Source organism: Entelurus aequoreus, linkage group LG08 (genome assembly GCF_033978785.1).
Source record: "Entelurus aequoreus isolate RoL-2023_Sb linkage group LG08, RoL_Eaeq_v1.1, whole genome shotgun sequence".
Classification (NCBI taxonomy): Eukaryota; Metazoa; Chordata; class Actinopteri; order Syngnathiformes; family Syngnathidae; genus Entelurus; species Entelurus aequoreus.
The window spans coordinates 68967000-68984143 of NC_084738.1; the positions used below are offsets into that span (position 1 = coordinate 68967000).

Genomic DNA, 17144 nt, shown 5'->3' on the forward strand with positions numbered 1-17144 from the left:
TATATATATATATATATATATTAGGGCTGCAACAACTAATCGATTAAATCGATTATTAAAATAGTTGCCAATTAATTTAGTCATCGATTCGTTGGATCTATGCTATACGCATGCGCAGAGTTTTTTTAATTTTTTTTTTTTTTTTATTAAATTTTTTTTTTTTTTTTTTAATAAACCTTTATTTATAAACTGCAACATTTACAAACGGCTGAGAAACAATAATCAAAATAAGTATGGTGCCAGTATGCTGTTTTTTTCCCAATAAAATACTGGATAGGATAGAAATGTAGTTTGTCTCTTTTATCCGATTATTAATCGACTAATCTGAGTAATAATCGACAGATTAATCGATTATCAAATTAATCGTTAGCTGCAGCCCTAATATATATATATATATATATATATATATATATATATATATATATATATATATATATATATATATATATATATATATATATATATATATATATATATATATATATATATATATATGTCTATATATATATATATATATATATATATATATATGTCTATATATATATGTATATATATATATATATATATATATATATATATACACGTCTATAGATATATATATAGATATATATATATATATGTCATATATATATATATAGACATATACATATACACATATATATATATATATGTACATATATATATATATATATATGTACATATATATATATATGTACATATATATATGTATATATATATGTACATGTACATATGTATATATATATGTACATGTACATATATATATATATATGTACATGTACATATATATATATATATGTACATATATATATATGTACATATATATTTACATATATATGTATATATATATATGTATATACATATATGTATATACATATATGTATATACATATATGTATATATATACATATATGTATATATATATATACATATACGTATATATATACATATACGTATATATATATATATACATATATATATATATATATATACATATATATATACATATACATACATATACATATACATACATATATATATATATATATATATATATATATATATATATATATATACATATACATACATATATATATATATATATATATACATATACATACATATATATATATATATATATATATATATATATACATATATATATATATATATATATATACATATATATACAGTCAAGAAAATAAGTATTTGAACACCCTGCTATTTTGCAAGTTCTCCCACTTAAAAATCATGGAGGGGTCTGAAATTTTCATGGTATGTGCATGTCCATTGTATGAGAGATAACCTAAAACGAAAAATCCAGAAATCACAATCTATGATTTTTTAACAATTTATTTGTGTGATAAAGCTGAAAATAAGTATTTGAACACCAACATTAACATTTGGTAGAGTAGCCTTTGTTTGCAATTACAGAGGTCAAACTTTTCCTATAGTTCTTCACCAGGTTTGCACAGACTGAAGGAGGGATTTTCACCCACTCCTCCACACAGATCTTCTCTAGATCAGTCAGGTTTCTGGGCTGTCGCTGAGTAACACAGACTTTCAGCTCCCTCCAAAGATTTTCAATTGGATTTAGGTCTGGAGACTGGCTAAGCCACTCCAGAACCTTGATATGGTTCTTACGAACCCACTTCTTGGTTTTCCTGGCTGTGTGCTTTGGGTCATTGTCATGTTGGAAGATCCAGCCACGACTCATCTTCAATGATCTGACTGAGGGATGGAGGTTTTTGGCCAAAATCTCACAATACATGGCTGCAGTCATCCTCTCCTTAATACAGTACAGTCTTCCTGTCCCATGAGCAGAAAAACACCCCCAAAGCATGATGCTACCACCCCCATGCTTCACAGTAGGGATGGTGTTCTTGGGATGGTACGCATCATTCTTCTTCCTCCAAACACGCATAGTGGAATTATGACCAAAAAGGTCAATTTTGGTCTCATCTGTCCACAAAACTTTCTCCCATCACTCCTTTGGATCATCCAAATGGTCATTGGCAAACTTAAGAGGGGCCTTAACATGTGCTGGTTTAAGCAGGGGAACCTTCCGTGCCATGCATGATTTCAAACCATGACGTCTTAGTGTATTACCAACAGTGACCATGGAAACAGTGGTCCCAGCTCTTTTCAGGTCATTGACCAAGTCCTGCCGTGTAGTCCTGGGCTGATTCCTCACCTTTCTTAGCATCATTGAGACCCCACCAGGTGATATCTTGCATGGGGCTCCACTCCGATTGACACTGACCGTCATATTTAGCTTCTTCCATTTTCTAATGATTGCTCCAACAGTGGACCTTTTTTCACCAAGCTGCTTGGCAATTTCTCCGTAGCCCTTTCCATCCTTGTGGAGTTGTACCATTTTGTCTCTGGTGTCTTTGGACAGTTCTTTGCTCTTAGCCATGCTGAATGTTTGGCTCTTACTGATTGTATGGGGTGGACAGGTGTCTTTATGCAGCTAACGACCTCACACAAGTGCATCTGATTCAGGATAATACAGTGGAGTGGAGGAGGACTTTTAAAGGCGGACTAACAGGTCTTTGAGGGTCAGAATTCTAGCTGATAGACAGGTGTTCAAATACTTATTTTCAGCTGTATCACACAAATAAATTGTTAAAAAATCATAGATTGTGATTTCTGGAATTTTCTTTTTAGGTTATCTCTCATACAGTGGACATGCACCTACCGTGAAAATTTTAGACCCCTCCATGATTACTAAGTGGTAGAACTTGCAAAATAGCAGGGTGTTCAAATACTTATTTTCTTGACTGTATATATATATATATATATATACATATACATACATATATATACATATATATATATATATATATATATATATATATATATATATATATATATATATATATATATATACATATATATATATATATACATATATATATATATATACACATATATATATACATATATATATATATATATACATATATATATATATATATATATACACATATATATATATATATATACATATATACATATATATATATATCCTTGCGCACTAATTGACTTAAAGAGCGCACTTGCTGCATGTCACGTTATCGATGGTAAAATGCATTTTTAGACTATGATTTGCTTGAGTGGCTAGGAGTCGGTAGAAAATGGACTAGTAAGGACAAAAAACAAAAAACAATACAAAAAAAAAAAAAAATTTTTTTTAAAACTTTTTTTTACTTGGGACTCCCCGCGGGCCGGATTTTGGACGCTGGGGGGCCGTATCCGGCCCGCGGGCCAAAGTTTGGGGACCCCTGCTTTACAGGATAACATTTTTTAAATATAAAACAGTTCAAAGTAATAATAGTATAAAATACAGGAAATATAAAAGCAGTACATTGTAAAATACATTTAAAAAAACAATGGTTTTCACTTCACGGGTGTCATAGTTTTGATGCCTTCAGTGACAATCTACAATGTAAATAGTAATGCAAATTTTAAAAAAGGCATTGAAATGAGAAGGTGTGTCCAAACTTTTGGCCTGTACTGTATATGGATAGTCCTATCATTTTATTCCGGAATCTTAACGACCCAAATAAGAAGCGGTACCCCCAAAAAATACCAGTGGTCAGCATTAAACAGCTCTGTATGCGCTCTAAAATGTAGCGACTCAGCCACCTGGCGTACTGATGTTTACTCAGCGCTATTAATGCTGACTGAGCAGTTTTACTCTTTACCGCAGATGCAACATCTGTCCAGCTGTTGCGCAACATACTTGTTCATGTGTTATTAACGTCAAAAGAGTTGTCACATTTAGGAAATGGCCTCTCTCGAATTTGCCCCGACAACAAAGAGCATTTACAAGACAGATGGGGCTAAAGTCCTAGACTAGGAATAGGTACGGGCTCTACAGTTCTGTGCTGACACTTCAGAGATCATGCTCCTTCTAAAACGAGGTGGACATGTGCGTCCTGGCGCTCGATGGCGGTTCCAAAATGGTACGGGGGAAGGCGTGGTGAGACGCGTATCAATTAGTCAATCGGGGGTTTGGGATAGACCAACCTTGAGAATCCAAGACGACATGTGCACCTCGCGAGGGTAGGTAGGTTGACGAAGGAGCAACAAGCAGCGACAATGACGACATACAACTACCAGGGAGCGTTAAAGTGACCGACACTGCGGCGGCCTACTGTACCATCTGGGAGTTGGTCGCCATGTTGTTGTCTTTCAGGGCATTGATGGCGCTCACTATACTGTTCTTACTGTTGTTGGTGGAAGGCTGGGACGAGAACGCAAACACTCAGTGAACACACACAGATTAGCATCGCACGCCGTTTGAGGAAATGAGGCTCGCCGCTGTTGAGAGCTAACAGGGCAAATGAGAGGGTGAGTGGCACAGAATGGCCTCTAGATCATCCTTTTTACTGCCTCAATAACTCTCTATGCCTCCACCACTTAGCTGCGCAGAGACCCCAGGGGCGGAGGAGGCAGGCAGGGGAGAAAGACGCTTAAGAGCGGCACACAGGCGGGCGTCTTGGAAAAAGAGAGCGGCAAAAGCTCAGACTAAAACCAACATCAAATCCTTAATAGTTACATTAGGGCAGTGGTGTCCAAAGCGGGGCGGGTGGGGCCATTTGCAGCCCGGGGTTTGTTCCATAAAGAAAACCGAACATGGCCTGCATCTAGGGATGAGTACACTGCAAAACGTCAGTGTTCAAAAACAAGAAAAATAAAATACAAAAATGAGGGGTATTTTACTTGAACTAAGCAAAATTATCTGCCAATAGAACAAGAAAATTTGGCTTGTCAAGACTTTCCAAAACAAGTCAAATTAAAGCTGCAAGCAGCGTTGGATGAGACCGACTTTTGCTGGTGTTAGTCCTAAGTGTCCCAATACTTTTGTCCAGTGTTAGTCCTAAGTGTCCAAATACTTTTGCCTAATGTTAGTCCTAAGTGTCCAATACTTTTGTCCAGTGTTAGTCCTAAGTGTCCCAATACTTTTGTCCAGTGTTAGTCCTAAGTGTCCAATACTTTTGTCTACTATTAGTCCTAAGTGTCCAAATACTTTTGTCTACTGTTAGTCCTAAGTGTCCAAATACTTTTGTCTACTATTAGTCCTAAGTGTCCAAATACTTTTGTCTAGTGTTAGTCCTAAGTGTCCAATACTTTTGTCTACTATTAGTCCTAAGTGTCCAAATACTTTTGTCTAGTGTTAGTCCTAAGTGTCCAAATACTTTTTCTAGTGTTAGTCCTAAGTGTCCAATACTTTTGTCTACTATTAGTCCTAAGTGTCCAAATACTTTTGTCTAGTGTTAGTCCTAAGTGTCCAAATACTTTTGTCTAGTGTTAGTCCTAAGTGTCCAATACTTTTGTCTACTATTAGTCCTAAGTGTCCAAATACTTTTGTCTAGTGTTAGTCCTAAGTGTCCAAATACTTTTGTCTAGTGTTAGTCCTAAGTGTCCCAATACTTTTGTCTAGTGTTAGTCCTAAGTGTCCCAATACTTTTGCTGGTGTTAGTCCTAAGTGTCCAAATACTTTTGTCTATTGTTAGTCCTAAGTGTCCCAATACTTTTGTCCAGTGTTAGTCCTAAGTGTCCCAATACTTTTGCCTAATGTTAGTCTTAAGTGTCCCAATACTTTTGTCCAGTGTTAGTCCTAAGTGTCCCAATATTTTTGTCTACTGTTAGTCCTAAGTGTCCCAATACGTTTGCCTAGTGTAAGTCCTAAGTGTCCCAATACTTTTGTCCAGTGTTAGTCCTAAGTGTCCCAATACTTTTGCCTAGTGTTAGTCCTAAGTGTCCCAATATTTTTGTCTACTGTTAGTCCTAAGTGTCCCAATACTTTTGTCTATTGTTAGTCCTAAGTGTCCCAATACTTTTGTCCAGTGTTAGTCCTAAGTGTCCCAATATTTTTGTCTACTGTTAGTCCTAAGTGTCCCAATACTTTTGTCCAGTGTTAGTCCTAAGTGTCCCAATACTTTTGCCTAGTGTAAGTCCTAAGTGTCCCAATACTTTTGTCTAGTGTTAGTCCTAAGTGTCCCAATACTTTTGTCTAGTGTTAGTCCTAAGTGTCCCAATACTTTTGTCCAGTGTTAGTCCTAAGTGTCCCAATATTTTTGTCTACTGTTAGTCTTAAGTGTCCCAATACTTTTGTCCAGTGTTAGTCCTAAGTGTCCCAATACTTTTGTCCAGTGTTAGTCCTGAGTGTCCCAATATTTTTGTCTAGTGTTAGTCCTAAGTGTCCCAATACTTTTGTCCAGTGTTAGTCCTAAGTGTCCCAATACTTTTGTCCAGTGTTAGTCCTAAGTGTCCAAATACTTTTGCCTAATGTTAGTCCTAAGTGTCCCAATACTTTTGCCTAGTGTTAGTCCTAAGTGTCCCAATACTTTTGTCTAATGTTAGTCCTAAGTGTCCCAATACTTTTGTCTAATGTTAGTCCTAAGTGTCCCAATACTTTTGTCCAGTGTTAGTCCTAAGTGTCCCAATACTTTTGCCTAATGTTAGTCCTAAGTGTCCCAATACTTTTGTCCAGTGTTAGTCCTAAGTGTCCCAATACTTTTGTCTCGTGTTAGTCCAAAGTGTCCCAATACTTTTGCCTAGTGTTAGTCCTAAGTGTCCCAATACTTTTGCCTAATGTTAGTCCTAAGTGTCCCAATACTTTTGCCTAATGTTAGTCCTAAGTGTCCCAATACTTTTGCCTACTGTTAGTCCTAAGTGTCCCAATACTTTTGTCCAGTGTTAGTCCTAAGTGTCCCAATACTTTTGTCCAGTGTTAGTCCTAAGTGTCCCAATATTTTTTTCTACTGTTAGTCCTAAGTGTCCCAATACTTTTGTCCAGTGTTAGTCCTAAGTGTCCCAATACTTTTGCCTAATGTTAGTCCTAAGTGTCCCAATACTTTTGTCCAGTGTTAGTCCTAAGTGTCCCAATATTTTTGTCTACTGTTAGTCCTAAGTGTCCCAATACTTTTGTCCAGTGTTAGTCCTAAGTGTCCCAATACTTTTGCCTAATGTTAGTCCTAAGTGTCCCAACACTTTTGTCCAGTGTTAGTCCTAAGTGTCCCAATATTTTTGTCTGCTGTTAGTCCTAAGTGTCCCAATATTTTTTTCTACTGTTAGTCCTAAGTGTCCCAATACTTTTGTCCAGTGTTAGTCCTAAGTGTCCCAATACTTTTGTCTACTGTTAGTCCCAAGTGTCCCAATACTTTTGTCCAGTATTAGTTCTAAGTGTCCCAATACTTTTGTCCAGTGTTAGTCCTAAGTGTCCCAATACTTTTGCCTAATGTTAGTCCTAAGTGTCCCAATACTTTTGTCCAGTGTTAGTCCTAAGTGTCCCAATACTTTTGCCTAATGTTAGTCCTAAGTGTCCCAATACTTTTGTCCAGTGTTAGTCCTAAGTGTCCCAATATTTTTGTCCAGTGTTAGTCCTAAGTGTCCCAATACTTTTGTCCAGTGTTAGTCCTAAGTGTCCCAATATTTTTGTCTACTGTTAGTCCTAAGTGTCCCAATACTTTTGTCCAGTGTTAGTCCTAAGTGTCCCAATACTTTTGTCCAGTGTTAGTCCTAAGTGTCCCAATATTTTGTCCAGTGTTAGTCCTAAGTGTCCCAATACTTTTGCCTAATGTTAGTCCTAAGTGTCCCAACACTTTTGTCCAGTGTTAGTCCTAAGTGTCCCAATATTTTTGTCTGCTGTTAGTCCTAAGTGTCCCAATACTTTTGTCCAGTGTTAGTCCTAAGTGTCCCAATACTTTTGCCTAATGTTAGTCCTAAGTGTCCCAATACTTTTGCCTGATGTTGGTCCTAAGTGTCCCAATACTTTTGTCCAGTGTTAGTCCTAAGTGTCCCAATACTTTTGCCTAGTGTAAGTCCTAAGTGTCCCAATACTTTTGCCTAGTGTTAGTCCTAAGTGTCCAGTAAAATTAGCTAACCTCAATGAACCCAAAAATACCTTAAAATAAGTATATTCTCTCTAATTTTATTTTATTTTTTTCATGTTTTTGAACACTGACTTTTTGCAGTGTTCATACTCAACGGTACCAATTTTCGGTACTTTTGTGTGTTAATAAATGTTAATTGATGACAAAATATACTTTTAATGTACCATTTTAAAAATGAGCTAACTGTAGCTTTCTTATAACATTTGAGTCTCATTTGCAACGCAGTTGCACTTCCAAGACATTACATGGCAGTATTGTATAGACCAGGCCTGGGCAATTATTTTGACTCGGGGGGGGCCAAATTTAGAGAAAGCGGTATGGTAGCGGGGGTGTATATTGTAGCGTCCCAGAAGAGCTAGTGCTGCAAGGGGTTCTGGGTATTTGTTCTGTTGTGTTACGGTGCGGATGTTCTCCCTAAATGTGTTTGTCATTCTTGTTTGGTGTGGGTTCACAGTGTGGCGCATATTTGTAACAGTGTTAAAGTTGTTTATATGGTCATCCTCAGTGTGACCTGTATGGCTGTTGATCAAGTATGCCTTGCATTCACATATGTGTGTGTGAAAGCCGCATACATTATGTGACTGGGCCGGCACGCTGTTTGTATGGAGGAAAAGTAGGACGTGACGACAGGTTGTAGAGGATGCTAAATAATGTTGTCCGGGTGGAAATCGGTAGAATGTTTGCCCCGGGAGATTTTCGGGAGGGGCACTGAAATTCGGGGAGTCGGAAGGTTGAAACCGATGCCGATAATTTCCGATATTACATTTTAAAGCATTTATCGGCCGATAATATTGGCAGGCCGATATTATCGGACATCTCTAGTGGCAATAAAAGTACATAATTCGGTACCCATCCCTACCTGTATCTGATCGGCAAGTATTGGAATGAGGGCCACGGCAAACAAAAATGTTAAAAAAGGGAACAAGATGTTATAAGTTGAAGAAGCTATCATGCAAATACAAAACAGCTCGTTTATTGGCCCTTTACATGTTCTAAATTACAATCAAACTAGAAAAACACAGCTCAACAAGACAACTACAAGTACAAAAAGAACGGTGAAATCAGAGAAAAGAACAAAAAGGAAAGACAAAGTTGATAACACTAATTGTTAGAATAATTGTTTCTAAATTTTTACAAAAAGAAGGCAAAAGGCTGTCTTTGAAACGTACCAAGAAGGCTGGTAAAACTCCACTGGGACTTCAAAGCGGAGAGATGGCAGGATCTGCCCAATTTCCAGACGAACTCTTTTTGAAGTATTTTACAAACTCTTTTTGAACTATTTTACGACCTCTACTTTTGAACTGTTCGGTAACCAAAGGCAAGGCTGTTTACGACCCACTTCCCTCTGGAAGCAGCTGTGGTCAGGTGGGGGGAGAAAGTCAAATAAAGAAGGAGTGCAATCTTCTGTTAAAGTTAAAGTTAAAGTACCAATGATTGTCACACACACACTAGGTGTGGTGAAATTTTGTCCTCTGCATTTGACCCATCCCCTTGATCACCCCCTGGGAGGTGAGGGGAGCATTGGGGAGCAGTGGGCAGCAGCGGTGCCGCGCCCGGGAATCATTTTTGGTGATTTAACCCCCAATTCCAACCCTTGATGCTGAGTGCCAAGCAGGGAGGTAATGGGTCCCATTTTTATAGTCTTTGGTATGACTCGGCCGGGGTTTGAACTCAGAACCTACCGATCTCAGGGCGGACACTCTAACCACTAGGCCACTGATGCAGAGCGTGCTGAGGTACTGTACAAGGGTACAGTGTGTCCAGGCGTGTCTCCTCAATTGAGTCCAAATTGAATTCTGTCTCCGTTTAATTCTTTGCCTCTTGTCTTGTTTAATAAATGTCTTTAGTGTTCATCAATATACAGTAGACCTGCAATAATGGCTGTTTTATCTATAACTCATCATTATCATATCCAGGTTAGATTGACTTTATTTCGAATAACTATAATGGCCCCCACATGTTTGTGGCATTTAAAGGAAACTTTGGACACCACTGCATTGAAGGGATGGAAATTAAATTAATCCGATGCAGAAAACCTTCTAGAAAAAGTCCACCTGAGCCAAAAAAGAAAAAAAAAGAAAAATTGATAAAAACATGAGACCACACCTTACCTTAGCAGAGTCGGATTTCTTGTTGAGTAAACTTTTGCATGCTGTGAAAAGAGGGAGAGAGAGAGAGGTGGAAAAGAGGAGGATAGAAAAGGGAGAGAAAATGGGCAGAAAACTGAGTTTCACTTTTGAAAGGCTAAATGGACTGCTGGGTATTTAAAAGTGCAAATGCAGCAAAGATTTGGATGAAAAAAGGCGTCACATATTGGAGTAGAACAGACACTCAGCGGGTTTGTTGGCCGGTTCCTCCCGTGCTCGTACGCGTTCCCGTCATAATCCATTCATTGTCACATGGGGATAGTCGAAGAAACCCGAGAGCGAGGTAAACTTCCGGAATACATTTCCTGTCCAGAAGACCCCCGGCAGAGGAGCTACAGCTTAATGTCTCTCATTGATTTCCCTTAAAGGGCCTTAAACACTTTTGACACAACCCTTAAAAGGGGAACTGCAATTATTGTTTTAATTTTGCCTATCATTCATAATCCCTCTTGTAAGACAAGAACACGGTTCTCTTTTTTTTGTGCATTCTAAATAGTAAATAAACGTGTGCATAAACCACCAACAATACTCCATTTATATCTCCTGACCTGAATGTTTACCAAGTATTAGCCATATTGCTAACATAAGCGCTAACTCAAACAATATTTTGTATTGAGCCGGTGACCGACTGCTGCTGCTTCGCCTCAGAGTTGGTGAAAGTTAAAGGCCTACTGAAAGCCACTACTACCGACCACGCAGTCTGATAGTTTATACATCAATGATGATATCTTAACATTGCAACACATGCCAATACGGCCGGGTTAACTTATAAAGTGCAATTTTTAAATTTCCCGCCACACTTCCGCTTGAAAACGTCTCGGTATGATGACGTAGCCAGTTTAACAGAGGTATGGCTTCCCCATTGAAGCCAATACGAAATAGCTCTGTTTTCATCTCATTACTCCACAGTATTCTGGACATTCATTGCATTATGGAGAAAGAAGCTGAGCAAGCAAAGAAGAAAGTTGTCGGTGCGAAGCGGATATTTTGCGAGGGAAGTCAGCAACACAACACAGCCGGTGTTTGTTTACATTCCCGAAAGATGCAGTCAAGATCGAAGAACTCGGACAACGGAGACTCTAACCAGGAGGACTTTGATTTGGATACACAGACGCGATACCGTGAGTATGTAGCTGCGCTTCCAAACATTTGATCGCTTGCTATAACTAGCTCAAGCTAGTAGCTAGGAGCTAGCATAACAAACACCGGGATTCATTTGTGGCATATTAAATATAAGCCTGGTTGTGTTGTGGCTAATAGAGTATATACATGTCTTGTGTTTATTTACTGTTGTAGTCATTCCCAGCTGAATATCAGGTCCCACCCGCGCGCTTCCAAACATTTGATCGCTTGCCCGTACGTGCGTGTCACGTACGTAACTTTGGTTAAATATATAAGCTTTATGAACCTTGGGTTAGGTGAACGGTCCTTTGGGCTGAGTGAGTGTGTGTGTTGTGCAGGTGTTTGAATTGTATTGGCGGGTTATATATACGGGATCCCGTCCATATAACCCGCTCGAGCTATAACTAGCTCGAGCTAGTAGCTAGGAGCTAGGACAGACTTGGGCATTCTGCGGCCCGCGGGCCGCATCCGGCCCTTTGTACGTCCCTGTCCGGCCCGCGTGAGGCCAATTATAAATTACAAAATACATTTTAAAAAGTATCTATGTCGAGTGTGCAATACAACGGTGCTGCTTTTGTTTTGAAAATCGTTATTTGTATTACTTCCGTGTGGACGTATGCGTGTGCGTGATTGTGTGTGAATGTGAACAGCTGCAATCACAAATTACAAAATAAAGTTGAAAAAACATCTATGTCGTGCGCGCAATACAACTGTGCTGCTTTTATTTTGAAAAGTATTATTTATGGGCGTGTGTCCGTGTGTAACCTGCGAGTGAAGGTGCACATGCAGCGACAAGTGATGCACGGTTTACACCCGAGACGCTAAAAAGAGAAAAGTTGATGAGGAATGGCGTGTTTTCAACAAGACATGGACTGCCAAGCAACGTTCCCTCTAAGGTGCGTGCCTGCGCAAATGCGCACTGCTCAAGCGTCTGCTGCGCGCAGCAAATATATGCCGCGCACCAAATCAAATCCCATCTGAATTATAAACAAAATAAACATATTTATTCTATGTAATTATGCAATGCAACTTTGAGTGACAGTGACAACAAGCGGCCCTAACGGTGTTCGTCAACACCGTTCAATTGAACACCGTTCAATTATTGTAACGTCTATCGAGATGCTTCGAGGACAGGAATTATATCGATCACTTTATTGAGCAAAACTGTTTATATTCGGACATAACCACACCAAAAACATGAGTAAAACAATTCTATCTCGAAAAACTAGTCATTTTCTGCCGTACAAACCAGGCCAAAACCAACTTGTCATCTGTCACCAACACGCATAGCACTAAACCACTGGTGCGTTTATGGCCACACAAAAAGTCGGACAACTCAAACACCACACAAAGTTACACTATGACTCCTCAGTCATACGTGTGCTTATTTTACTGTCATTTATTATTAATGTTAATTTATTTATATTAGTCATGGAATGCTGTTACACACACTATGTTGAAGTATTACTATTATTATTAATTATTATTATTATTATTATTATCATTATTTATCTTACGGTATATATCAAAAATATTATTGAGCAAAATTTAATTGAAATATTGTCGATGTGGCCCTCCAGCAGTGCTCGGGTAGCTCATGCGGCCCCCGGTAAAAATTAATTGCCCACCCCTGAGCTAGGAGCTAGCATAACAAACACCTAGGTGTTTTTATGCAGGATTAATTTGTGGCATATTAAATATGAGCCTGGTTGTGTTGTGGCTAATAGAGTATATATATGTCTTGTGTTTATTTACTGTTGTAGTCATTCCCAGCTGAATATCAGGTCACCCCCGGCTCTCACAGCATCTTCCCTATCTGAATCGCTTCCACTCCCCACTAGTCCTTCACTTGCATTTTCCTCATCCACAAATCTTTCATCCCCGCTCAAATTAATGGGGAAATTGTCGCTTTCTCGGTCCGAATCTCTCTCACTTCATGCGGCCATCATTGTAAACAATAGGGAACTTTGCGTATATGTTCAACTGACAACGTCACGCTACTTCCGGTAGGGGCAAGCCTTTTTTTTATCATATACCAAAAGTTGCAATCTTTATCGTCGTTTTATACTAAATCCTTTCAGCAAAAATATGGCAATATCGCGAAATGATCAAGTATGACACATAGAATAGATCTGCTATCCCCGTTTAAATAAAAAAAAATTCATTTCAGTAGGCCTTTAAGATAGATAGTAGAGATGTCCGATAATGGCTTTTTTGCCGATATCCGATATTGTCCAACTCTTAATTACCGATTCCGATATCAACCGTCGTGGAATTAACACATTATTATGCCTAATTTTGATGTGATGCACCGCTGGATGCATTAAACAATGTAACAAGGTTTTCCAAAATAAATCAACTCAAGTTATGGGGAAAAAAATGCCAACTTGGCACTGCCATATTTATTATTGAAGTCAGAGAAAGAATAATTAAATTGGAATAGTGAGAGCCAGCACACGGACACAGAGCAGGAATGTCATTGTTTTGACTGCTCGAAGAAAAACATCTTAATCTACGATTTGACTCCCTCGAATGGCCTTGATACTATCAGGAAAGGCTGTTCTGAAGAACTCCCCCGAGGACTCCTCAAAGATGCACCTGGGTCGAACTTTTGAGATCGGCCTCAGTCCACAAAGACAATTTCAACATCTCACCCAAGTTAATTGGGCATACATGCACGCACACGCCACTCCCCAAATCAACGCCTTCACCACTGCTTAATTCCTCCGGGGTTGTTGGGGCTGAGTAGCGCTTTAATAGCGGCAGCCGGCCTCCAGGGTCCCAACTCCCCCTTCCTCTGTTGCGAGTTGTTGTGATTACATGTACCATGTTTATGTGTGCCATGCTATGTGAGGTTTTTTCCTCAGACTCAGTCTGGATCACTCCTGAGAGTCCAGCCTCAGACTGATATTATTTTTTTACTCTTCCCCCTTTCCCAATGTCACCTTTTCCCCACTTTTTTAAGGAGCGCTGTAAGTGGCTGATCCGTTGGCGGTCCCGTTTTGTCCCCCTGTGACGTATGTCTGCTCTTAGCGGGATTGTGCCGAAAATGTCATTTCGGCTCTTATGTGTCTTGTACATGTTAAGAATGGACAAAATAAAGCTTGTCAATGTCACAAAGTGCATTATTTTTTTTTTAACATGCCTCAAAACAGCAGCTTGGAATTTGAGGAGGTTGAGGTGGGCGGGGTTGGGGGGAGGGGGGCGGGGTTTTGGTAAAGGGTAGCGGGGGGTGTATATTGTAGCGTCCCGGAAGAGTTAGTGCTGCAAGGGGTTCTGGGTATTTGTTCTGTTGTGTTTATGTTGTGTTACGGTGCGGATACTCTCCCGAAATGTGTTTGTCATTCTTGTTTGGTGTGGGTTCACAGTGTGGCGCATGTTTGTAACAGTGTTAAAGTTGTTTATACGGCTACCCTCAGTGTGACCTGTATGGCTGTTGACCAAGTATGCCTTGCATTCACTTTGTGTGTGAAAAGCCGTAGATATTATGTGACTGGGCCGGCACTGCAGTGCCTTTTAAGGTTTATTGGCGCTCTGTACTTCTCCCTACGTCCGTGTACACAGCGCCGTTTTAGAAAGTCATACATTTTACTTTTTGAAACCGATACCGATAATTTTGAAACCGATACCGATAATTTCCGATGTTACATTTTAAAGCATTTATTTTTACTAGACATCTCTAGTAAAAATATGTATCTTTTTTTTTTTACAAATGTGCCTGTTACTACACTACATATACACTTACAGCCTGTACTGTATATACAATGTTTACGGAGGTGTTTCAAGGTTTTTTAGAGCGCCGTATAGGCGGAATACCGCGGCTTCCATTGACTCCATTGTTAGCTGATTTTTGCTAAAGTTTCTTTACAATTTAGAATGCATAAAAAAAAAAAAAAAGAAACGCGTGTTCTTGTCTTACATGGAGATGGTGAATAATAGGCCAGTTTCTACAAAAAGTGCAGTTCCCCTGTTAATCTTATGACACACGTGCACACACTCAATCATATCTTGTGTTTCTTACCTTCCAATAGTAAAAGGGAAAGGGAAGGAGAGGGAAGGTTTGGACACAGGAGAACAAAGATAAGGGGTACAGAGTTCACAATCATAAGTGCAAAGTCCTGTTTTGTGATCGTTTTTCCCCCCAAAAATCTCAATCCCGCCATGCAGCATCCAACACGCTCCCAGGAAATCAAGGAGAAGAGCCAGAGTTAAAGATGGCTGCACCTCCGCTGGATGAAGGGATGGATCAGAGAGAGAACATCTTCAATTCTGAGAACGTCGGAGGAGATACGGGGGAACCGCGAAAGGTCGAACACCTTGGTAGTCGTACAACGTGGGAGGTTTTTTTTGTTGTTGTTGTAAAGAAGTCTAACTTGACATCTTTTTTATGCCGCCTGAATAAAAACGAAACTTACTGGGAATTTGAAAAGCGTTACTTTTACTTTTCTGCTCCGACCGATGCGAAAAAAAGAGAGCATGTCCGACATACTTTGGCTTTAAGTGAAAAGACTCGCCTCTCGTCTCTCACAAGCAGTCTCTTTTCAAATTAATCTGCAATCAATGGTTTTTTGCTACCAACGCTGTTTCGCTTCTTTTTACACCTGTGAGGCGGTCTCAAAATAATATCCAACCTGTACCCAGGTCAAATGAATGCATTTCTATTTTTCGTGGGATATGAGAATGTTTCCTTGCCAATGCAGGGTAGAGCAAACCCTCGTTAATTGGTCGGGCCCAATTAACAGCAAAGTGAGACTTATTCATTTTAAATAGAGTATATTCTTAAAGGCCTACTGAAAGCCACTACTACCGAACACGCAGTTTATATATCAATGATGAAATCTTAACATTGCAACACATGCCAATACGGCCGGGTTAACTTATAAAGTGCAATTTTAAACTTCCGGTTGAAAACGTCTATGTATGATGACGTATGCGCGTGACGTCAATGGTTGAAACGGGAGTATTCGGACACATTGTATCCAATACAAAAAGCTCGGTTTTCATCGCAAAATTCCACAGTATTCTGGACATCTGTGTTGGTGAATCTTTTGCAATTTGTTTAATGAACAATGAAGACTGCAAAGAAGAAAGTTGTAGGCGGGAGCGGTGTATTAGCGGCTGGCTGCAGCAACACAACCAGGAGGACTTTGAGTTGGATAGCAGACGCGCTATCCGACGCTAGCCGCATCGATGATCGGGTGAAGTCCTTCGTCGCTACGTCGATCGCTGGAACGCAGGTGAGCACGGGTGTTGATGAGCAGATGAGGGCTGGCTGGCGTGGGTGGATAGCTAATGTTTTTAGCATAGCTCTGTGAGGTCCCGTAGCTAAGTTAGCTTCAATGGCGTCGTTAGCAACAGCATTGTTAAGCTTCGCCAGGCTGGAAAGCATTAACCGTGTATTTACATGTCCATGGTTTAATAGTATTGTTGATTTTCTGACTATCCTTTCAATCAGGGTCTTATTTCTTTTGTTTCTATCTGCAGTTAAGCCCGATGCTATCACGTTAGCTCCGTAGCTAAAGTGCGTCGCCGATGTATTGTCGTGGAGATAAAAGTCACTGTGAATGTCCATTTCGCATTCTCGACTCTCATTTTCAAGAGGATATAGTATCCGAGGTGGTTTAAAATACAAATCAGTGATCCACAATAGAAAAAGAAGAGTGTGGAATCCAATGAGCCAGCTTGTACCTAAGTTACGGTCAGAGCGAAAAAAAAGATACGTCCTGCACTGCACTCTAGTCCTTCACTCTCACGTTCCTCATCCACGAATCTTTCATCCTGGCTCAAATTAATGGGGTAATCGTCGCTTTCTCGGTCCGAATCGCTCTCGCTGCTGGTGTAAACAATGGGGAAATGTGAGGAGCCTTTCAACCTGTGACGTCACGCTACTTCCGGTACAGGCAAGGCTTTTTTTTTATCAGCGACCAAAAGTTGCGAACTTTATCGTCGAT

The 17144-nt window shown here is 39.4% G+C and overlaps 1 protein-coding gene across 2 annotated transcripts in view; it reads right to left on the bottom strand.

Annotated features, from left to right (window-relative positions):
• LOC133656232 (calcium/calmodulin-dependent protein kinase type II subunit gamma-like) overlaps window positions 1-17144 on the bottom strand; it is a 252554-nt gene that overhangs the window by 119712 nt on the left and 115698 nt on the right. The window contains exons 14-15 of one of the 2 annotated variants that reach the window (XM_062057166.1): window positions 10036-10076; window positions 4186-4269 (exon numbers count right to left, since the gene is read on the bottom strand). In XM_062057166.1, the coding sequence (XP_061913150.1) occupies window positions 4186-4269; window positions 10036-10076 (125 nt within the window). The remainder of the gene's footprint in view (window positions 1-4185; window positions 4270-10035; window positions 10077-17144) is intronic. The other variant, XM_062057167.1, reaches the window with a different exon arrangement.